This window comes from Oryx dammah, unplaced genomic scaffold, assembly GCF_014754425.2.
Source record: "Oryx dammah isolate SB20612 unplaced genomic scaffold, SCBI_Odam_1.1 HiC_scaffold_18, whole genome shotgun sequence".
Classification (NCBI taxonomy): Eukaryota; Metazoa; Chordata; class Mammalia; order Artiodactyla; family Bovidae; genus Oryx; species Oryx dammah.
Genome location: NW_024070202.1, coordinates 102,378,718 through 102,405,463, shown reverse-complemented (window position 1 = coordinate 102,405,463; position 26,746 = coordinate 102,378,718). Strand labels below are relative to the sequence as shown.

The 26,746-nt window shown below is 41.8% G+C and overlaps 1 protein-coding gene across 1 annotated transcript in view; it reads left to right on the top strand.

Moving 5' to 3' along the window:
• Positions 1-26,746, top strand: part of SVOPL (SVOP like) — an 88,840-nt gene that overhangs the window by 7,934 nt on the left and 54,160 nt on the right. The window contains exons 6-8 of the mRNA XM_040259963.1: positions 17,385-17,448; positions 22,010-22,135; positions 23,218-23,346. Coding sequence (XP_040115897.1) covers positions 17,385-17,448; positions 22,010-22,135; positions 23,218-23,346 — 319 coding nt within the window. The remainder of the gene's footprint in view (positions 1-17,384; positions 17,449-22,009; positions 22,136-23,217; positions 23,347-26,746) is intronic.

The following is a 26,746-nucleotide window of genomic DNA, read 5'->3' as shown; positions in this document are numbered from 1 at the left end:
CTGCCTTTTCTAAAACCAGCTTGAACATCAGGAAGTTCACGGTTCACATATTGCTGAAGCCTGGCTTGGAGAATTTTGAGCATTACTTTACTAGCATGTGAGATGACTGCAACTGTATGGTAGTTTGAGCATTCTTTGGCATTGCCTTTCTTTGGGATTGGAATGAAAACTGACCTTTTCCAGTCCTGTGGCCACTGCTGAGTTTTCCAAATTTGCTGGCATATTGAGTGCAGCACTTTCACAGCATCATCTTTCAGGATTTGAAATAGCTCCACTGGAATTCCATCACCTCCACTAGCTTTGTTCATAGTAATGCTTTCTAAGGCCCACTTGACTTCACATTCCAGGATGTCTGGCTCTAGATGAGTGATCATGCCATCTTGATTATCCGGCTCGTGAAGATCTTTTTTGTACAGTTCTTCCGTGTATTTTTGCCACCTCTTCTTAATATCTTCTGCTTCTGTTAGGTGCATACCATTTCTTTCCTTTATCGAGCCCATCTTTGCATGAAATGTCCCCTTGGTATCTCTAATTTTCTTGAAGAGATCTCTAGTTTTTCACATTCTGTTGTTTTCCTCTATTTCTTTGCATTGTTTGCTGAAGAAGGCTTTCTTATCTCTTCTTGCTATTCTTTGGAACTCTGCATTCAGATGCTTACATCTTTCCTTTTCTCCTTTGCTTTTCACTTCTCTTCTTTTCACAGCTATTTGTAAGGCCTCCCCAGACAGCCATTTTTCTTTTTTGCATTTCTTTTCCATGGGGGTAGTTGTTATACAAAATGCATTTCGTTTCCATGGGGAAAGTTGTTATACAAAATGTTCAACAACTTGGAAGCCTCCCTTTAATTAATAAGACTCCTCCAGCTATTCTGTCCTGGGTGCCTTGCAGAAAGTTGCCCTTAGAATATATTCTGTTCAGTTCAGTTCAGTCACTCAGTCGTGTTTGACTCTTTGCGACCCCATGAATAGCAGTATGCCAGGCCTCCCTGTCCATCACCAACTCCCGAAGTTCACTCAAACTCACATCCATCCAGTCGGTGATGCCATCCAGCCATCTCATCCTCTGTCGTCCTCTTCTCCTCCTGCCCCCAATCCCTCCCAGCATCAGAGTCTTTTCCAATGAGTCAACTCTTTGCATGAGGTGGCCAAAGTATTGGAGTTTCAGCTTTAGCATCATTCCTTCCACAGAACACCCAAGACTGGTCTTTTTTAGAATGGACAGGTTGGATCTCCTTGCAGTCCAAGGGACTCTCAAGAGTCTTCTCCAACACCATAGTTCAAAAGCATCAATATGGCACCCCACTCCAGTACTCTTGCCTGGAAAATCCCATGGGCGGAGGAGCCTGGTCGGCTGCAGTCCGTGGGGTTGCGAAGAGTCGGACATGACTGAGCAACTTCACTTTCACTTTTCACTTTCATGCATTGGAGAAGGAAATGGCAACCCACTCCAGTGTTCTTGCCTAGAGAATCCCACGGACAGCAGAGCCTGGTCGGCTGCCATCTATGGGGTCACACAGAGTCGGACATGACTGAAGCGACTTAGTGGCAGCAGCAGCAGCAGCAGCAGCAGCAGCAGCAGCAGCAGCTTTCTTCACAGTCCAACTCTCACATCCATACATGACCACTGGAAAAACCATAGTCTTGACTAGACAGATCTTTGTTGGCAAAGTAACGTCTCTGCTTTTGAATATGCTATCTAGGCTGGTCATAACTTTCCTTCCAAAGAGTAAGCGTCTTTTAATTTCATGGCTGCAATCACCATCTGCAGTGATTTTGGAGCCCCCCAAAATAAAGTCTGACACTGTTTCCGCTGTTTCCCCGTCTATTTGCCATGAAGTGATGGGACCAGCTGCCATGATCTTTGTTTTATGAATGTTGAGCTTTAAGCCAACTTTTTTCACTCTCCTCTTTCACTTTCATCAAGAGGCTTTTTAGTTCCTCTTCACTTAGGAGAAATCAAAGCACCTAATTATTACCCAAATGGTTTGGAGAAAGAATTGTTCTTCCCTGGAGCATAAACTAAACATCACTCTTGCACCCTAATGGAGTAGAAGTAGAATTTGAAAACATCCCTTAGGAAGCAGCTCAATAAATATGTTGAAACTCCAAACCCTGGTTAATAACATCAACAGAGAAGAACAATTAGAAAATGGATGGGTTGGAAGTCCGTTTATTCTGCTGTTCAAAAAACTAATATGGACTTAATTAGAAACCTGTGCTTTGACTGTCATCATTGGTTGGAAAAACTATTTACCTTCTCTTGGGTGTATTTTAATTTTCCACATAAGTTTTAGAAAAGGGAATCAGGCTTGACAAAACATTTTGCCAGTGTTTCTTTCTCTTGGTGAAAGAAATAAGGCTAATATCTCTTAAATGGTAGAAGGCTTCAAATAACTTTGGGAATAAAAAATGTAAACAGAAGAGCACCTAGAAGTTTATTTTTTATGTTTTCTTTTATGGGTTAATAATTATATTTTGGTGTATCATTGCATAGGGAAAGCTTCTGTTTCTCTTTACATACTCACTTAAATACAATACTGCTGACACCAAATATGTGGAATTTTTTTTTACACACCAACAAATCCTGCAGCATCAGCTGGGTGTCCTCCAACATCAGAACATCAACATTCAGTTCTGACCCTCACTAGGGTTAGTGTGGACCTGACAGGTTTAAGGCTCAGTCCCCAAACACTCCTTATTTGACTTACATGCCAAGTACATCATGTGAAATGCTGGGCTGGATGAAGCTCAAGCTGGAATCAAGATTGCCAGGAGAAATAGCGATAACCTGAGATAGGCAGATGACACCACCCTAATGGCAGAAAGTGAAGAGGAACTAAAGAGCCACTTGATGAAGCTGAGAGGAGAGTGAAAAAGCTGGCTTAAAACTCAGTATTCAAGAAACAAAGATCATAGCATCTGGTCCCATCACTTCATGGCACATAGAAGGGGAAACAATGGAAACAGTGACAGACTTTATTTTCTTAGCTTTCTTTATAGTCCAACTCTCACATCCATACATGACTACTAGAAAAACCATAGCTTTGACTAGACAGGCTTTTGTTGGCAAAGTAATGTCTCTGCTTTATAATATGCTGTCTAGGTTGGTCATAACTTTCCTACCAAGGAGTAAGCATCTTTTAATTTCATAGCTGAAGTCACCATCTGCAGCGATTCTGGAGCCCCCCCCAAATAAAGTCTGCAACTGTTTGCACTGTTTCCCCATCTATTTGCCATGAAGTGATGGGACCAGATGCCATGATCTTAGTTTTCTGAATGTTGAGCTTTAAGTCAACTTTTTCACTCTCCTCTTTAATTTTCATCAAGAGGCTCCTTAGTTCTTCACTTTCTGCCATAAGGGTGGTGTCATCTGCATATCTGAGGTTATTGATATTTCTCCTGGCAATCTTGATTCCAGCTTGTGCTTCTTCCAGCCCAGCGTTTCTCATGATGTACTCTGCATATAAATTAAATAAGTATGGTGACAATATACAGCCTCGATGAACTCCTTTTCCTATTTGGAACCAGTCTGTTGTTCCATGTCCAGTTCTAACTGTTGCTTCCTGACCTGCATACAGATTTCTCAAGAGGCAGGTCAGGTGGTCTGGTATTTCCATTTCTTTCTTTTTTTAAAATATAAATTTATTTATTTTAATTGGAGGCTAATTACTTTACAATATTGTATTGGTTTTGCCATACATCAACATGAATCCACCATGGGTGTACACGTGTTCCCCATCTTGAACCCCCCTCCCACCTCCCTCCCCATACCATCCCTCTGGGTCATCCCAGTGCACCAGCCCTGAGCAACCTGTATCATGCATTGAACCTGTACTGGCAATTCATTTCACATATGATATTATACATGTTTCAATGCCATTCTTCCAAATCATCCCACCCTTGCCCTCTCCCATAGAGTCCAAAAGACTGTTCTATACATCTGTGTCTCTTTTGCTGTCTCTCATACAGGGTTATTGTTACCATCTTTCTAAATTCCATATATATGCGTTAGTATGCTGTATTGGTGTTTTTCTTTCTGGCTTACTTCATTCTGTATAATAGGCTCCAGTTTCACCCACCTCATTAGAACTGATGCAAATGTATTCTTTTTAATGGCTGAGTAGTACTCCATTGTGTATATGTACCACAGGTTTCTTATCCATTTGTCTGCTGATGGACATCTAGGTTGCTTCCATATCCTGGCTATTATAAACAGCGCTGCGATGAACATTGGGGTACATGTGTCTCTTTCAGTTCTGGTTTACTCGGTGTGTATGTCCAGCAGTGGGATTGCTGGGTCGTATGGCAGTTCTATTTCTAGTTTTTTAAGGAATCTCCACACTGTTCTCCATAGTGGCTGTGCTAGTTTGCATTCCCAAGAACCGTGTAAGAGGGTTCCCTTTTCTCCATACCCTCCCCAACATTTATTGCTTGTAGACTTTTGGATCGCAGCCATTCTGAGTGGTGTGAAATGGTACCTCGTTGTGGTTTGATTTGCATTTCACATCTTTTCATGTGTTTGTTAGCCATCTGTATGTCTTCTTTGGAGAAATGTCTGTTTACTTCTTTGGCCCATTTTTTGATTGGGTCATTTATGTTCCTGGAATTGAGCTGTGGGAGTTGCTTGTATATTTCTGAGATTAATTCTTTGTCAATTGCTTCATTTGCTATTATTTTCTCCCATTTGAAGACTGTCTTTTCACCTTGCTTATAGTTTCCTTTGTTGTACAGAAGCTTTTAATTTTAATTAGGTCCCATTTGTTTATTTTTGCTTTTATTTCCAATATTCTGGGAGGTGAGTCTTAGAGGATCCTGCTGTGATTTATGTTGGAGAGTGTTTTGCCTATGTTTTCCTGTAGGAGTTTTATAGTTTCTGGTCTTACATTTAGATCTTTAATCCATTTTGAGTTTATTTTTTGTGTATGGTGTTAGAAAGTGTTCTAGTTTCATTGTTTTATAAGTGGTTGACCAGTTTTCCCAGCACCACTTATTAAAGAGATTGTCTTTTCTCCATTGTATATTCTTGCCTCCTTTGTCAAAGATAAGGTGTCCATAGGTGTGTGGGTTGATCTCTGGGCTTTCTATTTTGTTCTGTTGATCTATATTTCTGTTTTTGTGCTGGTACCATACTGTCTTGATGACTGTGGCTTTGTAGTATAGCCTGAAGTCAGGCAGGTTGATTCCTCCAGTTCTATTCTTCTTTCTCAAGATTGCTTTGGCTATTCGAAGTTTTTTCTGTTTCCATACAAATTGTGAAATTATTTGTTCTAGCTCTGTGAAAAATACCATTGGTAGCTTGATAGGGATTGCATTGAATCTATAGATTGCTTTGGGTAGTATACTTATTTTCACTATATTGATTCTTCTGATTCGTGAACAGGGTATATTTCTCCATCTATTAGTGTCCTCTTTGATTTCTTTCACCAGTGTTTTATAGTTTTCTATATATAGGTCTTTTGTTTCTTTAGGTAGATACATTCCTAAGTATTTTATTCTTTTCGTTGTAATGGTGAATGGAATTGTTTCCTTAATTTCTCTTTCTATTTTCTCATTATTAGTGTATAAGAATGCAAGGGATTTCTGTGTGTTGCTTTTATATCCTGCAACTTTACTATATTCATTGATCAGCTCTAGTAATTTTCTGGTGCAGTCTTTAGGGTTTTCTATGTAGAGGATCATGTCATCTGCAAACAGTGAGAGTTTTACTTCTTCTTTTCCAATTTGGAATCCTTTTATTTCTTTTTCTGCTCTGATTGCTGTGGCCAAAAGTTCCAAAACTACGTTGAATAGTAGTGGTGAAAGTGGACACCCTTGTCTTGTTCCTGACTTTAAAGTGAAAGTGAAGTCGCTCAGTTGTGTCCGACTCTTTGCGACCCCATAGACTGTAGCCCGGCAGGCTCCTCTGTCCATGAGATTCTCCAGGCAAGAATACAGGAGTGGGTTCCCATTTCCTCCTCCAGGGGATCTTCCTGACCCAGGGATCGAACCCAGGTCTCCCACATTGCAGGCAGATGCTTTAACCTCTGAGCCATGGATAATATTTGCTGTGGGTTTGTCATATATTGCTTTTATTATGTTGAGGTATATTCCTTCTATTTCTGCTTTCTGGAGAGTTTTTTTTTTTTTTTTTTTAATCATAAATGGATGCTGAATTTTGTCAAAGGCTCTCTCTGCATCTATTGAGATAATCATATGGCTTTTATTTTTCAATTTGTTAATGTGGTGTATTACATTGATTGATTTGCAGATATTGAAGAATCCTTGCATCCCTGGGATAAAGCCCACTTGGTCATGGCGTATGATCTTTTAAATGTGTTGTTGGATTCTGATTGCTAGAATTTTGTTGAGGAGTTTTGCATCTATGTTCATCAGTGATATTGGCCTGTATTCTTTTTTTGTGGCATCTTTGTCAGGTTTTGGTATTAGGGTGATGGTGACCTCATAGAATGAGTTTGGAAGTTTACCTTCCTCTGCAATTTTCTGGAAGAGTTTGAGTAGGATAGGTGTTAGCTCTTCTCTAAATTTTTGGTAGAATTCAGCTGTGAAGCCATCTGGACCTGGGCTTTTGTTTGCTGGAAGACTTCGGATTACAGTTTAAATTTCCATGCTTGTGATGGGTCTGTTAAAATTTTCTATTTCTTCCTGGTTCAGGTTTGGAAAGTTGTACTTTTATAAGAATTTGTCCATTTCTTCCAAGTTTTCCATTTTACTGGCATATAATTGCTGATAGTAGTCTCTTATAATCCTTTGTATTTCTGTGTTGTCTGTTGTGATCTCTCCATTTTCATTTCTAATTTTATTGGTTTGAGTTTTCTCCTTTTGTTTCTTGATGAGTTTGGCTAATGGTTTGTCAATTTTATTTATCCCCTCAAAGAACCAGCTTTTGGCTTTGTTGATTTTTGCTATGGTCTCTTTTGTTTCTTTTCCATTTATTTCTGCCCTAATTTTTAAGATTTCTTTCCTTCTACTAACCCTGGGGTTCTTCATTTCTTCCTTTTCCAGTTGCTTTAGGTGTAGAGTTAGGTTATTTATTTGACTTTTTCTTGTTTCTTGAGGTATGCCTGTATTGCTGCGAACCTTCCCCTTAGCACTGCTTTTACAGTGTCCCACAGGTTTTGGGTTGTTGTGTTTTCATTTTCATTCCTTTTTATGCATATTTTGATTTCTTTTTTGGTTTCTTCTGTGATTTGTTGGTTATTCAGCAGCATGTTGTTCAGCATCCATATGTTGGAATTTTAAAATAGTTTTTCTCCTGTAATTGAGATCTAATGTTACTGCATTGTGGTCAGAAAAGATGCTTGGAATGATTTCAATTTTTTTGAATTTACCAAAGCTAGATATATGGCCCAGGATGTAATCTATTCTGGAGAAGGTTCCGTGTGCGCTTGAGAAAAAGGTGAAATTCATTGTTTTGGGGTGAAATATTCTATAGATCTCAATTAGGTCTAACTGGTCTATTGTATCATTTAAAGTTTGTGTTTCCTTGTTAATTTTCTGTTTAGTTGATCCATAGGTGTGAGTGGGGTGTTAAAGTCCCCCACTATTATTGTGTTATTGTTAATTTCCCCTTTCATACTTGTTAGCATTTGTCTTACATATTTTGGTGCTCCTATGTTGGGTGCATATATTTTTATAATTGTTATATCTTCTTCTTGGATTGATCCTTTGATCATTATGTAGTGTCCTTCTTTGTCTCTTTTCACAGCCTTTGTTTTAAAGTCTATTTTATCTGATATGATTATTGCTACTCTTGCTTTCTTTTGGTCTCTGTTTGCATGGAATATCTTTTTCCAGCCCTTCACTTTCAGTCTGTATGTGTCCCTTGTTTTGAGGTGGGTCTCTTGTAGACAACATATATAGGGGTCTTGTTTTTGTATCCATTCAGCCAGTCTTTGTCTTTTGGTTGGAGCATTCAACCCATTTACATTTAAGGCAATTATTGATAAGTATGATCCCATTGCCATTTACTTTGTTGTTTTGGGTTCGAGTTTATACACCCTTTCTGTGTTTCCTGTCTAGAGAAGATCCTTTAGCATTAGTTGGAGAGCTGGTTTGGTGGTGCTAAATTCTCTCAGCTTTTGCTTGTCTGTAAAGCTTTTGTTTTCTCCTTCATATTTGAATGAGATCCTTGCTGGGTACAGTAATCTGGGCTGTAGGTTATTTTTTTTCCATCACTTTAAGTATGTCCTGCCATTCCCTCCTGGCCTGAAGAATGTCTATTGAAAGATCAGCTGTTAATCCTTATGGGAATCCCCTTGTGTGTTATTTGTTGTTTTTTTCCTTGCTGCTTTTAATATTTGTTCTTTGTGTTTGATCTTTGTTAATTTGATTAATATGTGTCTTGGGGTGTTTCACCTTGGGTTGATCCTGTTTGGGACTCTCTGGGTTTCTTGGGCTTGGGTGATTATTTCCTTCCCCATTTTAGGGAAGTTTTCAACTATTATCTCCTCAAGTATTTTCTCCTGGTCTTTCTTTTTGTCTTCTTCTGGGACTCCTATGATTTGAATGTTGGGGCACTTAACATTGTCCCAGAGGTCTCTGAGATTGTCCTCATTTCTTTTAATTCGTTTTTCTTTTTTCCTCTCATATTCATTTATTTCTACCATTCTATCTTCTACCTCACTAATCCTATCTTCTGCCTCCCTTATTCTACTATTTGTTCCCTCCAGAGTGTTTTTGATATCATTTATTGCATTATTCATTATATATTGACTCTTTTTTATTTCTTCTAGGTCTTTGTTAAACCTTTCTTGCATCTTCTCAATCCTTGGCTCCAGGCTATTTATTTGTGATTCCACTTTGTTTTCAAGATTTTTGATCATTTTCACTATCATTCTTAAGGCAAGAATACTGAAGTGGTTTGCCATTCCCTTCTCCAGTGGACCACATTCTGTCAGACCTCTCCACCACGACCCGCCCGTCTTGGGTTGCCCCTCGGGCATGGCTTAGTTTCATTGAGTTAGACAAGGCTGTGGTCCTAGTGTGATTAGAATGACTAGTTTTCTGTGAGTATGGTTTCAGTGTGTTTGCCCTCTGATGCCCTCTTGCAACACCTACCATCTTACTTGGGTTTCTCTTACCTTGGGCGTGAGGTATCTCTTCATGGCTGCTCCAGCAAAGCACAGCCGCTGCTCCTTACCTTGGATGAGGGGTATCTCCTCCCGCTGCCCTTCCTGACCTTCAACGTGGGATGGCTCCTCTAGGCCCTCCATGAACAGTATGAAAAGGCAAAATGGTAGGATACTGAAAGAGGAACTCCCCAGGTCAGTAGGTGCCCAATATGCTACTGGAGTTCAATGGAGAAATAACTCCAGAAAGAATTAAGGGATGGAGCCAAAGCAAAAATAATACCCAGCTGTGGATGTGACTGGTGATAGAAGCAAGGTCCGATGCTGTAAAGAGCAATATTGCATAGGAACCTGGAATGTCAGGTCCATGAATCAAGGCAAATTGGAAGTGGTCAAACAGGAGATGGCAAGAGTGAACATCGACATTCTAGGAATCAGCGAACTAAAATGGACTGGAATGGGTGAATTTAACTCAGATGACCATTATATCTACTACTGTGGGCAGGAATCCCTCAGAAGAAATGGAGTAGCCATCATGGTCAACAAAAGAGTCCGAAATGCAGTACTTGGATGCCATCTCAAAAACGACAGAATGATCTCTGTGCATCTCCAAGGCAAACCATTCAATATCACAGTAATCCAAGTCTATGCCCCAGCCAGTAATGTTGAAGAAGCTGAAGTTGAATGGTTCTATGAAGACCTACAAGAACTTTTAGAACTAACACCCAAAAAAGATGTCCTTTTCATTATAGGGGACTGGAATGCAAAAGTAGGAAGTAAAAAAACACCTGGAGTAACAGGCAAATTTGGCCTTGGAATGCAGAATGAAGCAGGGCAAAGACTAATAGAGTTTTGCCAAGAAAATGCACTGGTCATAGCAAACACCCTCTTCCACCAACACAAGAGAAGACTCTACACATGGACATCACCAGAGGGTCAACACTGAAATCAGATTGATTATATTCTCTGCAGCAAAAGATGGAGAAGCTCTATACAGTTAACAAAAACAAGACCAGGAGCTGACTGTGGCTCAGATGATGAACTCCTTATTACCAAATTCAGACTGAAATTGAAGAAAACAGGGAAAACCACTAGACCATTCAGGTATGACCGACATCAAATCCCTTATGATTATACAGTGGAAGTGAGAAATAGATTTAAGGGCCTAGATCTGATAGATAGAGTGCCTGATGAACTATGGAATGAGGTTCATGACATTGTACAGGAGACAGGGATCAAGACCATCCCCATGGAAAAGAAATGCAAAACAGCAAAATGGCTGTCTGGGGAAGCCTTACAAATAGCTGTGAAAAGAAGAGAAGTGAAAAGCAAAGGAGAAAAGGAAAGATAAGCATCTGAATGCAGAGTTCCAAAGAATAGCAAGAAGAGATAAGAAAGCCTTCTTCAGCAAACAATGCAAAGAAATAGAGGAAAAGAACAGAATGAGAAAGACTAGAGATCTCTTCAAGAAAATTAGAGATACCAAGGGGACATTTCATGCAAAGATGGGCTCAATAAAGGACAGAAATGGTATGGACCTAACAGAAGCAGAAGATATTAAGAAGAGGTGGCAAGAATACACAGAAGAACTGTACAAAAAAGATCTTCACGACCCGGATAATCACGATGGTGTGATCACTCATCTAGAGCCAGACATCCTGGAATGTGAAGTCAAGTGGGCCTTAGAAAGCATTACTACGAACAAAGCTAGTAGAGGTGATGGAATTTCAGTGGAGCTATTTCAAATCCTGAAAGATGATGCTATGAAAGTGCTGCACTCAATATGCCAGCAAATTTGGAAAACTCAGCAGTGGCCACAGGACTGGAAAAGGTCAGTTTTCATTCCAATTCAAAAGAAAGGCAATGCCAAAGAATGCTCAAACTACCGTACAGTTGCACTCATCTCACATGTTAGTAAAGTAATGTTCAAAATTCTCCAAGCCAGGCTTCAGCAATATGTGAACTATGAACTTCCTGATGTTCAAGCTGATTTTAGAAAAGGCAGAAGAATCAGAGATCAAATTGCCAACATCCGCTGGATTGTGGAAAAAGCAAGAGAGTTCCAGAAAAGCATCTACTTCTGCTTTATTGACTATGCCAAAGCCTTTGACTGTGTGGATCACAATAAACTGTGGAAAATTCTGAAAGAGATGGGAATCCCAGACCACCTGACCTGCCTCTTGAGAAATCTGTATGCAGGTCAGGAAGCAACAGTTGGAACTGGACATGGAACAACAGACTGGTTCCAAACAGGAAAAGGAGTATGTCAAGGCTGTATATTGTCAGCCTGCTTATTTAACTTATATGCAGAGTACATCATGAGAAACTCTGGACTGGAAGAAGCACAAGCTGGAATCAAGATTGCCGGGAGAAATATCAATCACCTCAGATATGCAGATGACACCACCCTTATGGCAGAGAGTGAAGAGGAACAAAAGCCTCTTGATGAAAGTGAAAGTGGAGAGTGAAAAAGTTGGCTTAAAGCTCGACATTCAGAAAACTAAGATCATGGCATCCGATCCCATCACTTCATGGGAAATAGATAGGGAAACAGTGTCAGACTTTATTTTTGGGGTCTCCAAAATCACTGTAGATGGTGACTGCAGCCATGAAATTAAAAGATGCTTAGTCCTTGGAAGAAAAGTTATGACCAACCTAGATAGTATATTCAAAAGCAGAGATATTAATTTACCGACTAAGGTCTGTCTAGTCAAGGCTATGGTTTTTCCAGTGGTCATGTATGGATGTGAGAGTTGGACTGTGAAGAAGGCTTAGCACTGAAGAATTGATGCTTTTGAACTGTGGTGTTGGAGAAGACTCTTGAGAGTCCCTTGGACTGCAAGGAGATCCAACCAGTCCATTCTGAAGGAGATCAGCCCTGGAATTTCTTTGGAAGGAATGATGCTAAAGCTGAAACTCCAGTACTTTGGCCACCTCATGCGAAGAGTTGACTCATTGGAAAATACTTTGATGCTGGGAGGGATTGGGGGCAGGAGGAGAAGGGGACGACCGAGGATGAGATGGCTGGATGGCATCACGGACTCGATGGACGTGAGTCTCAGTGAACTCTGGGAGTTGGTGATGGACAGGGAGGCCTGGCGTGCTGTGATTCATGGGGTCGCAAAGAGTCGGACACGACTGAACTAAACTGAACTCACTATAATTATTCGAAATTCTTTGTTAGGTAGATTCCCTATCTCTTCCTCTTTGGTTTGGTTTGGTGTGCATTTATCCTGTTCATTTACCTGCTGGGTATTCCTCTGTCTCTTCATTTTGTTTATTTCTTTATTGCTGTGTCTGGGGTGGCCTTTCTGTATTCTGGCAGTTTGTGGAGTTCTCTTTATTGTGGAGTTTCCTCACTGTGGGTGGGGTTGTTCGGGTGGCTTGTCAAGGTTTCCTGTTTAGGGAAGCTTGTGTCGGTGTTCTGGTGGGTGGAGCTGGATTTCTTCTCTCTGGAGTGCAATAAAATGTCCAGTAATGAGTTATGAGATGTCAGTGGGTTTGGAGTGACTTTGGGCAGCCTGTATATTGATGCTCAGGGTTATGTTCCTGTGTTGCTGGAGAATTTGCATGGTATGTCTTGCTCTAGAACTTGTTGGCCCTTGGGTGGTGCATGGTTTCAGTGTAGGTATGGAGGCATTTGATGAGCTCCTGTCGGTTAATGTTCCTTGGAGTCAGGAGTTCTCTGGTGTTCTCAGGATTTGGACTTAAGCCTCTTGCTTCTGGTTTTCAGTCTTATTTTTACAGTAGCCTCAAGACTTCTCCATCTATACAGTACCATTGATAAAATATCTAGGTTAAAGATGAAAAGTTTCTCCACAGTGAGGGACACCCAGAGAGGTTCACAGAGTTACATGGAGATGAGAAGAAGGAGGAAGGAGATAGAGGTGACCAGGATGAGATGAGGTGGAATCAAAAGAGGAGAGAGCAAGCTAGCCAGTAATCACTTCCTTATGTGTGCTTCACAGTCTGGACCGCTCAGAGATGTTCATGGAGTTATACAGAGAAGAGAAGAGGGAGGAAGGAGACAGAGGTGACCAGGAGGATAAAGGGAGGAATCAAAAGGAGAGAGACAGATCCAGCTAGTAATCAGTTCCCTAAGTGTTCTCCACAGCCTGGAACACACAAAGAGATTCACAGAGTTGGATAGAGAAGAGAAGGGGGAGGGAGGAGATAGAGGCAACCTGGTGGAGAAAAAGGAGAGTCCAAAGAGGGAGAGAGCAGTCAAGCCAGTAATCTCACTCCCAAGTAAAAATGGGTCCTGAAGATTGGGTTCTTAAAGGTACAAAATTGATAACAAATACCAAAAAGCAAAGATTAAAAATCTAGAGTATTGGTTAGATTTTCAAAAATTCAATATTAAAGAAAAAAAAGTCACAAAAATTATAAAATATATATATATGAAGTTTGCTTTAAAATTAGGGTCTCTCTCTTTTTTTTTTTTTGCAAAGTAATAGTAGATTATAAAAATGAAAATTAAAGGAGTAATAGAGGACTTAAAAATAAAAAATTAAAGAATGAATGATAGTATAAATAGTAAAAATATATCTAGGACTTTCTCTGGTGCTGCTGTGGGCAGTGTGGGGTCAGTTCATTTTCAGATAGTTCCTTGATCCGGCTTATATTTCTCAAGATCTATAGGTCCCTTCCTATGTAGTCGGTGCTAACTATAGGGTTTTAATCTATTGCATCTGTCACTTTCAAGGAGGTTCCCTCTGTTTTAGCTTCTTCTGTTTGCTGGTCTCTTCAGTGTCTAATTTCTGCCCTGATGCAAGGGGGCAGTGGTGGACAGCTTTTTAGGCTCACTTGTTCAGTCGTGCTGTGGGGAGGGTGGGATGCTGCAAACAAATAACACTGGTGTGTGCTTGCAGTGTCTAGGCCACACTGGCTTTGCCCTTGCTCACGGCGTGTGTGCTTCCCCTGTCTACGCTGCTTAGGCTCTAGGTTACTCTGCTGGGAACTGCATGAGGCCTGCCCTGGGTTGTATGCACTTCCCAAGTCTAAGCCACCCAGGTTTAGGCACTCAGGTAGTCCTCAGAGGCGCAGACTTGGTTGGGCCTGCGTTTTGTGCCCTTCCCAGGTGTGAGCAGCTCAGGTGACCAGGTGTTTGGTGAGCACGGTCGCTGTGACTTATCGCCTCCCCTGTCCCTGTCGCTCGGTTTTCTGGGTGTACAACCTGCGCACCTTCTCAGGCGGAGGTTGAACATCCAGAATCCCAAGAAGTCTTGGTTAGCAATGAAGCCTGCTTGCAGTTTGGTAGATAATGCCTCTCTGGGGCCGTGATTGTCCCCTTCTGGCTCTGGCTGCCCTCGCCTGCCTGTCACCGGAAGGGGATGGGCTGGTCTGCAGGTGGCTAGCTCTGCTCAGTCCTTTGTTCTGTGAGCGGGCCTGGCGGTATCTTAGGTTAGGGCTTTTTGCGAAGTAGCTATCCCATAGTCTGGTTTGCTATCCCGAGTTAGTTCCCTCAGATTGCCCTCGGGGCATTCAGGCCTGGTCCTTACTCTAAGCAATGCAGCCCGTGCCACCCTACCCAGCCCCCGCTTGCTAGTGGCAGATGTGGGCATCTGTGCTGCTTCTCCACTGAGGGAGTTACCGTTGGGCATGTAATCTGTGGGTTTTAATTATTTATTTATTTTTCCTCCCAGTTATATTGCCCTCTGTGGTTCCAAGGCTTGCCACAGACTTGGCAGTGAGAGTGTTTCCTGTGTTTGGAAACCTCTCTTTTTTAGACTCCTTTCCTGGGATGGAGCTCCATCCCTACCTCTTTTGCCTCTCTTTTCATCTTTTATATTTTTTCCTACCTCCTTTTGAAGACAATCAAAAGGTGCCTGATGTCCTCTGCCAGCATTCAGAAGTTGTTTTGTGGATTTTTCTCAGCATTCGAATGTTCTTTTGATGAATTTGTAGGGGAAAAAGTGGTCTTACCACCCTATTCCTCTGCCATCTTCTGGTATTCCCATTTCTTTCAGAATTTTCCACAGTTTATTGTGATCCACACAGTCTAAGGCTTTGACATTGTCAATAAAGCAGAAATAGATGTTTTTCTGGAACTCTCTTGCTTTTTCTATGATCCAGTGAATGTTGGCAATTTGATCTCTCGTTCCTCTACCTTTTCTAAATCCAGGTTGAACATCTGGAAGTTCACGGCTCATGTATTGGTGAAGCCTGGCTTGTAGAATTTTGAGCATTATTTGCTGGCATGTGAGATATGTTCATTTGTGCAGTAGTTAGAGCATTCTTCGCCATGGCCTGTCTTAGAGATTGGAATGAAAACTGACCTTTTCTAGTCCTGTGGCCACCACTGAGTTTTCCAAATTTGAGTGCAGCACTTTCACAGCATCATCTTTTAGGATTTGAAATAGCTCAACTGAAATTCCATCACCTCCACTAGCTTTGTTCGTATTGATGTCCTAAGGCCCACTTGACTTCACATTCCAGGATGTCTGGCTCCAAGTGAGTGATCATACCATCATGATTATCTGGGTCATGAAGATCTTTTTTGTATAGTTCTTCTGTGTATTCTTGCCACCTCTTCTTAACATCTGCTTCTGTTAGGTCCATACCATTTCTGTCCTTTATTGAGCCCATCTTTGCATGAAATGTACTCTTGGTATCTCTAATTTTCTTGAAGAGATCTCTAGTCTTCCCATTCTGTTGTTTTCCTCTATTTCTTTGCACTGATCACCGAGGAAGGCTTTCTTATCTCTCCTTGCTGTTCTTTGGAACTCTGCATTCACATGGATATATCTTTCCTTTTCTCCTTTGCTTTTTGCTTCTCTTCTTTTCACAGCTATTTGTAAGGCTTCCTCAGACAGCCATTTTGCTCTTTTGCATTTCTTTTTCTTGGGGATAGTCTTGATCCTTGTCTCCTGTACAATGTCACAAACTTCCATCCATAGTTCATCAGGCACTCTGTCTATCAGATCTACCTAGTCCCTTAAATCTATTTCTTATTTCTACTGTATAATCATAACGGATTTGATTTAGGTCATACCTGAATGGTCTAGTGGTTTTTCCTACTTTCTTCAATTTAAGTATGAATTTGGCAATAAGGAGTTCATGACCTGACCCACAGTCAGCTCCTGGTCTTGTTTTTGATGACTGTATAGAACTTCTCCATCTTTGGCTGCAAAGAATATAATCAATCTGATTTCAGTGTTGACCACATGGTGATGTCCATGTGCAGAGTCTTCTCTTGTGATGGTTAGATAGCATCATCAAATCAATGGACATGAATCTGAGAAAATTCCATGAGACAGTGAAGGAAATAGGAGTCTGGCATGCTACATTTTGTGGGGTCACAGAGTCGAATACAACTTAGCAACTGAACAATGCTCCTAGGACATAGCTGTGTTCACCAGCCTGGAAGCTCTCTGAACCCTGTTTGTTAGGGATTTTTATGGAGCTTTCCTTATGTAGGCATGATTGATTATTAATTAGTTTTCCAGCCCCTCTCTTCTCTTCAAAGGAGGGGGGATAGGGCTGAAAGTTCCAAGATTCTAATCATGCCTTAGTGTTTGAAGACCAGCCACTGTCCAGGATACATCAAGCATCACCTCCTTAGAATAAATGATGCTCCTATCATCCAGGAAACCCCAAGGTTTTCAGGAACTCTGTCGGGGATTGGCGTCAAAGACCAAATATTAGCAGGAACCAGGGCTTCCCTTATAGCTCAGTTGCTAAAGAATCTGCCTGCATTGTAGGAGACCTGGGTTCCATTGCTGAGTCTGGAAGATCCTCTGGAGGAGGAAATGGTGACCCACTCCAGTATTCTTGCCTGGAGAATCCCATGGACAGAGGAGCCTGGTGGGCTATGATCTGTGGGGTTGCAAAGAGTTGGACATGACTGAGCATCTTTCACCTTCAGGGACAGAAACCAACATATGTATTTCTTATCATTTTACAGTGATGAATTTTTTTTCTGAATTCTTTATCAAAGAAACAAGAAAAATTATGATTTTTTTTGTTAAAGAAATGTTTATTTATTTATTTTTCACTGCGCTGGGTCTTCATTGCTTTGTGCAGGCTTTCTCTAGTTGTGAGCAGGGACCACTGTTTGTTGCGTTGCTCGGGCTTCTCACTGTGGTGGCTTCTTGAGTTGCAGAGCATGGGCTCTAGGCACACAGTAGTTGTGGCACGTGGGCATAGTTGCCCTGCAGCATGTGGAATCTTCCTGGACCAGGGATCGAACCTGTGTCTCCTGCATTGGCAGGCAGATTCTTACCCACTGTACCACCAGGGAAGTCCAATGACTGTTTTATAAGAAGAGTTATTTGGTTTTATAAAAGCATAATTGTGTTTCCCCCTTCCTGTTTAGGCTAATCATAAAGACTGAATTCTTGCCTACAAAATATCGAGGCTACATGCTCCCCTTGTCTCAGGTGAGTGAAGCCAAATTCTACCCAGTCTTCAGATCCCAGTTTTTCTCCTGGTCGGTCGATGGTCCTTTGATCAGCACACTCCTGGAACTTGGTACCAGCCAAAAGCATTAGGAATGCTGGACCACAAAGGTCATTTCCAAGGCTTTCTGAGCTAGGACTTCTATCATCCATTAATCCACAGCAGGATTTAGAGCACAGTAACCCCTTCCCCAGGAAACAGTCCACTGGCTGGTTTCACTAGAATAACAGTCACTCAGGAATGCGTCTGGGATGAACATTCTCTCCCCATTGAGTCTTAGTGGAGTCACACTCTCAGCACCCCTTCTAGAGTCTCCCTTTTGGACAATAGTGTCCATAACTGGCACGTGCCTGTGAGCACTTTTGTAATATCCTCCTCCCAGCTGAGCCGTTTCCCCAGGCGAGAAGACGAGGATGTTTCCCACCCCTCCTCAGATCCCTGCTGGCTGCTGACTAGAGGTTTTGCATCCAAAAGCTCCATCAGTCTAGGTGCCCTTTTCATGTCATCTTTATCCTAAAGCCCTGACTTTCAGAGGACCCAGGAAGGTGATGACCCTTCCCACCGAAAAATATATTAATATATTTGGCAATGAATAAAGCAGTAGGAGAATATTTACAATTTTATTTTTAATTTTTCTGACACTAAATTTAGACAACAACAATAAAAAATGTAGGCAACCAAATGCTAACTCTTTATATCCCTCCCAGCTTACTGTTTATCTTTGTCAAGATAAATGCCCACACTTTCAATAGTTAGGGGTTGGGTTTTACACGGAATGTTATTTAATAGACATGATCTGGTTCAGGCTCATCTGTGAACATTTTCTCTTCCATCTACTTCCATTGCTTTTGTCATGATCCCATGTCATGACATCGTTTTATCTTCTCATTGCTGGTTTTATTTTCCAGGTCTTTTGGGGTCATCTAATTGATGAATCCAATGGTTTTAGGTGGCTAATGGGTTGGCCAAAAAGTTCTTTTGGGTTTCCCATAATACTGCAAGGGAAAAACCAAACAAACTTTTTGAGGTTTCTTTCCACCGCCCCTCCCCCAAAATATTTATCTACAACGAAGAGCATCTTCTTCCTACTGAGCCACCGCAGAAGCCCTGGTGCAGCGTCTAACAGCAAATCCTGTTGCCTTTACCTCCAAAATATGTGCCAAATCCATCAAACAGGAAGTAAATTTTTTCTCTTATCACTTCACCACTGAAATCCTTTTCAGTGCAACATATGCTCTTACCCGGTCTGCTACAGCAGCTTCTTACTGGCCTTCTTGCACATTGCTTCTTCAGAAAGATCATCCCTGATCACACAAGTCATTCTCACATTACTTCTTTCTTTCATAGCTCTTACCACTTTCTGAAATATTCTTGCTGTTTTAAAAATAGACTCCCTTGGGTATGAAATAGTTACCCTGTAAGTGGCCCCCAAAAGGTCTTTTAAAATATTATCTTCTCTCCATCTCTGTGAGGTGGAATAGAGTTATCATCTATTCTTCATCTTCCACTGGGAAAATAATGATCACGATAACACTTGGACCTGTTTTAATCCCCAACTCATGAGGGTGGCTGCCATGCTCTTTGTTGATATAAAATAATCTCAAGATAAATTTTTCAGGACAGAAAGCAGTATTGAGAAATATTTATACTACGTTACCGTTTTAAGCAAAGAACAAAACATATCCTCATTAGCTTGTATATGTTTAGAACAGGAGAGTTCTTGACATTGTACAGGAGATAGGGATCAAGACCATCCCCATGGAAAAGAAATGCAAAAAAGCACAGTGGCTGTCTGAGGAGGCCTTACGAATAGCTGTGAAAAGAAGAGAAGTGGAAAGCAAAGGAGAAAAGGAAAGATGTAAGCATCTGAATGCAGAGTTCCAAAGAATAGCAAGGAGAGATAAGAAAGCCTCCGTCAGGGATCAATGAAAAAGAAATAGAGGAAAAGAACAGAATGGGAAAGACTAGAGATCTCTTCAAGAAAATTAGAGATACCAAGGGAACATTTCATACAAAGATGGGCTCAATAAAGGGCAGAAATGGTATGGACCTAACAGAAGCAGAAGATATTAAGAAGAGGTGGCAAGAATACACAGAAGAACTGTACAAAAAAGATCTTCATGACCCAGAGAATCACAATGGTGTGATCACTCACCTAGAGCCAGACATCCTGGAATAGGTCTAAGGTCAAGTGGGCCTTAGAAAGCATCACTATGAACAAAGCTAGTGGAGGTGATGGAATTCCAGTGAAGCTATTTCAAATCCTGAAAGATGATGCTATGAAAGTGCTGCACTCAATATGCCAGCAAATTTGGAAAACTCAGCAGTGGCCACAGGACTGGAAAAGGTCAGTTTTCATTCCAATCCCAAAGAAAGGCAATGCCAAAGAATGCTCAAACTACTACACAATTGCACTCATCTCACATGCTAGTAAAGTAATGCTCAAAATTCTCCACGCCATGCTTCAGCAATATGTGAACCGTGAACTTCCAGATGTTCAAGCTGGTTTTAGAAAAGGCAGAGGAACCAGAGATTAAATTGCCAACATCCACTGGATCGTGGAAAAAGCAAGAGAGTTCCAGAAAAGCATCTACTTCTGCTTTATTGACTATGCCAAAGCCTTTGACTGTGTGGATCACAATAAACTGTGGATAATTCTGAAAGAGATGGGAATCCCAGACCACCTGACCTGCCTCTTGAGAAATCTGTATGCAGGTCAGGAAGCAACAGTTAGAACTGGACATGGAACAACAAACTGGTTCCAAATAGGAAAAGGAGTTCATCAAGGCTGTATATTGTCACCCTGCTTATTTAACTTCTATGCAGAGTACATCATGAGAAATGCTGGACTGGAAGAAGCACAGGCTGGAATCAAGATTGCCAGGAGAAATGTCAATAACCTCAGATATGCAGGTGACACCACCCTTATGGCAGAAAGTGAAGAAGAACTAAAGAGCCTCTTGATGAAAGTGAAAGTGGAGACTGAAAAAGTTGGCTTAAAGCTCATTCAGAAAATGAAGATCATGGCATCTGGTCCCATCACTTCGTGGCAAATAGATGGGGAAACAGTGGAAACAGTGGCAGATTTATTTTGGGGGGCTCCAAAATCACTGCAGATGGTGATTGCAGCCATGAAATTAAAAGACGCTTACTCTTTGGAAGGAAAGTTATGACCAACCTAGATAGCATATTCAAAAGCAGAGACATTACTTCGCCAACAAAGGTCCATCTAGTCAAGGCTATGGTTTTTCCAGTAGTCATGTATGGATGTGAGAGTTGGATTGTGAAGAAAGCTGAGAGTCGAAGAATTGATGCTTTTGAACTGTGGTGTTGGAGAAGACTCTTGAGAATCCCTTGGACTGCAAGGAGATCCAACCAGTCCATTCTAAAGGAAATCAGCCCTGGGTGTTCATTGGAAGGACTGATGCTGAAGCTGAAACTCCAGTACTTTGGCCACCTCATGCAGAGTTGACTCATTGGAAAAGACCCTGATGCTGGGAGGGATTGGGGGCAGGAGGAGAAGGGAACGACAGAGGATGAGATGGCTGGATGGCATCACTGACTCGATCGACATGAGTTTGGGTGAACTCTGGGAGTTGGTGATGGACAGGGAGGCCTAGCGTGCTGCGATTCATGGGGTCGCAAAGAGTCGGACATGACTGAGTGACTGACCTGAACTGAGAACAGCTTTGGAAGGATGGAAGAAACTGGTGATGCTCGTTTCTTCTGAGAAGAGGAACTGGATGGAAGGAAACTGGGAGAAAAGAGGAATCCATTCACAGTCCTCTTTTGTACCTTGAGTTATGAACCAGTGACTGTATTGTTTAGTCAAGAAAAGAAAGTCTATGTATTGGGCCCGAGGTTTTTTTAAACTTTGATGGCATTGCTGTCCCCCTGTCTTGCTGAGCTTCCTACCTGTAGACAAGCAAATGGAGTCGTGGAGAAGTGAATAACTTCGCCAATTCATCCAGTCGTGGAGGTGGTGCCACTCCTCAAGCAAAGCCTCTGTCCCATCTCTTCCTCTTACAATGCTGGTCAGGGTGCTTCTGGAGTGGGGGTATGGAGTGCATTCAATCAGTTCAGTTCAGTTGCTCAGTCGTGTCTGACTCTATGACTCCATGGACTGCAGCACACCAGCCTTCCCTGTCCATCACCAACTCCCTGAGCTTACTCAAACTCATGTCCATCAAGTTGGTGATGCCATCCAACCATCTCATCCTCTGTCATCCCCTTCTCCTCCTGCCTTCAATCTTTCCTAGCATCAGGGTCTTTTCCAATGTGTCAGTTCTTTGCATCAGGTGGCCAAAGTATTGGAGTTTCCGCTTCAGCATCAGTCCTTCCAATGAATATTCAGGACTGATTTCCTTTAGGATGGACTGGTTGGCTCTCCTTGCTGTCCAAGGGACTCTCAAGAGTCTTCTCCAGCAGCATAGTTCAAAAGCATCTATTCTTTGGAGCTCAGGTTTCTTTATAGTCCAACTCTCACATCCACATGTGACTATTGGAAAATAGGAGGGCTTTAACCTTCCTTCTCTGCCCCAGGTTTTCTGGCTGGCTGGCTCCCTGCTCATCATTGGCCTGGCCTCCGTGGTCGTCCCCACCATCGGGTGGCGCTGGCTTATCCGCATTGCCTCCATCCCTGGCATCATCCTCATCATGGCCTTCAAGGTGACAAAGCTCGTGGGCTCCCTCTTGACCTTCCCTCTGGTTGGCCCAGTGGCCTTCTTGGCCTGCAGATATCTTTCTCATGCCCAGGACCTTCTCCTTTATTTAAGTATCTGTCTCTGTCAGTTTACGTGGAAAGGGTGTTTTGGCAGATTTAATGCACAAGCCCAGTCATGAAGCTATGAATGCAGGATATGTTTGGGGGAGATCAGGCAGGCAGTGAATTGTAGAGTGAGGGGTGCTGGGGGGATGCCGGCTGGAAAGACAGGCCTGTGTCCAGGTTACAAAGAGCCTGGAGGACCAGGGGCCCTGGTGGTGTGCAAGGGGTTGCGTGCTGGGGAACAGGTACTTGGTTATGTGGAGGCTGGTTGGAGGGAAGATGAAAAAGGTCGGAAAAGCAGTTAGAAACAATCAGATTAATTCTGGTGGGTGATGAGGATGACCTGAACTGCACTCTGGCTGGGGAATGGGGAAGAGGATACTGCTAGGGGAGATACTTTGCTGAGGAAGAACCCACTGGTCTTCATTGGGGGAGGCACCAAGGGCAGGGAACCCTTCAAGTTGATTTTCAAGGTCCTCATGTCAGTGGAAGGCTGTGCTGTTTTCTGAGTGTGGTGTTCAGAGTATGCCACTATCAGTGGGTCAAAGGCCTCTACAATTGGGGTGGTTCCTCTACTCATGGTTCCTGCACTGTGGAGAGTTCTGGGGTTCCTGGGGAGGGCCTAGGTGATGGAGCAGTAGAAAGAGTAGAAAATCAGTAAAAAGTAAAGCAGTAGAAAAAGCCCTGAAAGGAAGCTCTTGACAGATCAGGTGTAAAAATTTCATTGTATGAAGTTGGTTGGGCCAACCTGGTGTGAAGCTTAGCATGGATCCACTGCCATCCTGGATGGGACTATGATAAGGCGACGGCAGCTTTTCGTTCTGGCAGGACTGCACTAGTGCGCCTGCTGTATTGTTGCCGCAGAGCTTGCCACGTCCTTACCTTCTCTGGAGACTGGGATGGTGTAGCGTAAGGAATTGCGATGGTCGCATCTCTGGGCTCCACAGCAGTTGCAGCTCTGATGTTCTTTGTCACCTATGCCCAGTTTATTCCTGAATCTGCACGGTTCAATGTCTCCACCGGGAACACTCAGGCTGCCCTGGCTACACTGGAACGCATCGCCAAGATGAACCGCTCAGTCATGCCGGAGGGGAGGCTGGTCGAGCCCATCCTGGTGAGTCCTTCTCCAACCAGGGGTCATCAGAAATCCCCTTAGTGGTGGAAGGTGAGAGGGAAGGGGACCTGAGCCCTCCAGGGGCAGGACTAGGAAAAGAATGGAGGAAAATGAACCTAAGTCCAGCTCTGCCTTGAGCCTGGTGGAGCCAAGTAATGCAATATCACTTTTTTCCCCCAAATTTTATTGAAGTATAGTTGATTTACAATGTTGTGTTTAATTTCTGCTGTATAGCAAAGTGACTCAGTTATATATTATTTCATAATTCCTTTCCATTATGGTTTATCATAGGATATTGAATATAATTCCATGTGCTATACAGATGAGGCAGTCAACATCTGCTAATCCTGGATTTCCAATCCTCCTTGCCCCCTGCCACCCCTCAGCAACCACAAGGCTGTTCTTTATATTTGTCTGTTTCTGTTTCATAGATGAGTTCATTTGTGTCATATTTAGATTCCACATGTAAGTGATATACGATATTTGCCTTTGACTTGACTTCACTTAACATGATAATGTCCAGGTCCATCCATGCTGCTGCAAATGGCATTATTTCAGTATTTTTGATGGCTGAGTAGTAATCCACTGTGTGTGTGTGTATACACACACACACACACACATACACATACACATATTTACACCACATCTTCTTTATTCATTCATCTATCAATGGACATTTGGGTTGTTGCCATATCTTGGCAATTGTAAATAGTGTTGCAATAAATTTTAGGGTGCATGTATCTTTTTGATTTATAATTTTGTCTGGATATATGCCCAGGAATGGGATTGCTGGATCATATGGCAATTCTATTTTTAAAGTATTTTAAGGAACTTCTATACTAATTTCCTTAGTGGCCACACCAATTTACATTCCCACCAACAGTGTAAGAGGGTTCTCTTTTCTCCACATCCTTTCTGGCATTTATTACTTGTAGACTTTTTACTGATGGCTGTTCTGCCTGCCTGCCTGCCATCACTTTCCTCATCAACAAAATGGAAATAACAGTACCTGTCTTACAGAGCTAGTCACATGTTATCACCACACTGTTTATAGCCAAGAGATTGTTTTATAATTTTATTTTCCTTGTATTGGCCTTGTCTTACTGATATCAACTGTATAAACCTCATAAATGATTTTTTCAAAGCAAAATTTGGCATTTAAATTCTATTTTTAGGGTCATTATCTATCAAGAGTTATCGATGTTTTTTACTTTTTTATTGTTGTCAAACTCAATTTTTACAGTTCCTTTTTTGTCTCCCTCCCCTTTGTGTTGGGTTAATTTGGTTTCTTATTTAATATGTAAATGCTGGATCTGTGTGTGTTTAATTGGACATAAGAAGCATGGAACAGATCTTGCTTTGCCATATCCAAATAACTAACACTGATGTATTTTTATTGAATAATCCATCCCCTATGTATTTACATTTATTGCTGAATATTATGTTCTAAACAAGCTTCCCACATGGTGCTAGTAGTAAAGAACCCACCTGCCAATGCAGGAGATTCAAGAGATGTGGGTTTGATCCCTGGGTCAGGAAGATCATCTCGAGAAGGAAATGGCAACCTGCTCCAGTATTCTTGCCTCGAGAATCCCAGAACAGAAGAGCCTAGTGGGCTATGGGCCATAGGGTCGCAAAGAGTTGGACACAACTGAAGTAACCTAGCAGGCATGTTCTAAATATTAGGTTTGTTCAAATATAAATGGGATTTATTATATACTAGAACATTAGTTGTTGGTCTAATATAACAATTACAGTATTTCATAATAAGTTTCATACTTATAATGTATGTACCTGTTATCAAAGTTCTTTTTCAGAATTTTCCAAGCTATTTTCTCAGGCCTCGTTTTCATTGTCATCGCTGTTTTGTTCAGTCACTAGGTTGTGTCCGACTCTTTGTGACCCCATGGATTGCTGCACACCAGGCTCCCCTGTCCTTCACTGTCTCCCGGAGTTTGCTCAGACTCAGGTCCATTGAGTCAGGGATGCTATCTAACTATCTCATCCTCTGCAGCCCCCTTCTCCTTTTGCCTTCAATCTTTCCCAGCATCAGGGTCTTTTCCAATGAGTTGGCCCTTCATATCAGGTGGCCAAAGTATTGGAGCTTCAGCATTAGTCCTTCCAATGAATATTCAGGGTTGATTACCTTTACAATTGACTGATTTGATCTTGCAGTCCAAGGGACTCTCAAGAGTCTTCTCCAGCACCACATTCTGAAAACATCAATTATTTGGCATTCAGGCTTCTTTATGGTCCAATTCTCTACCATACTTGACTACTGGAAAACCATAGCTTTGACAGTACAGACCTTTGCTGGCAAAGTGATGTCTCTGCTTTTTGATATGCTGTCTAGATTTGTCATAGCTTTCCTTCCAAGGAGCAAGCGTCTTTTAATTTCATGGCTACAGTCATCATCTGCAGTGATTTGGGAGCCCAAGAAAATAAAACCCGTCACTGCTTCCACTTTTTCCTCTTCTGTTTGCTGTGAAGTGATAGGACCAGATGCCATGATGTTATTGCCATGATCTTATTTTTTTGAATATTGAGTTTTAAGTCGGCTTTTTCACTTTCCTCTTTCACCTTCATCAAGAGGGTCTTTAGTTCCTCTTCACTTTCTTCCATTAGATGGTATCATCTGCATATCTGAGGTTGTTGATATATCTCCTGGAAGTCTTGATTCCAGCTTGTGATTTAACCAGCTCAATATTTCACGTGATGTTCTGTGTATATAAATTAAATAAGTTGGGTGACAATGTACTGCCTCGATGTACTCCTTCCCCAATTCTGAACCAGTCAGTTGTTTCATATCTGGTTCTTAACTGTTGCTTCTTGACCTACATATGGGTTTCTCAGGAGACAGATGAGCTGGTCTGGTATTCCCATCTTTTGAAGAATCTTCTACAGTTTTCTGTGATCCACACACTTAAAGGCTTTAATGTAGTCAATGAAGTATGCTGTAATTAGTAATGTAGTAATGTAGTCTGTAGTAAATAATTAGTAAGTAATGTAGTCTGCTTTAATGAAGGAGAAGTAGATGTTTTTCTGGAATTCCCTGCTTTCTCTATGATCCAACAAATGTTGGCAATTTGAACTCTGCCTTTCTAAACCCAGCTTGTACATCTGGAATTTCTCAGTACATATACTGCTGAAGCCTAGCTTGAAGGATTTTGAACATAACCTTGCTAGCATGTGAAATAAGCACAGCTATACAGTAGTTTGAACATTCTTTGGCATTGCCTGTTTTTGGAATTGGAATGAGAACTGACCTTTTTCAGTTCTGTGGCTACTGCTGAGTTTTCCAAATTTGCTGACATATTGAGTGCAGCACTTTCACAGCATCATCTTTTAGGATTTTAAATAGCTCGGCTGGTATTCCATCACCCCCACTAGCTTTGTTCAT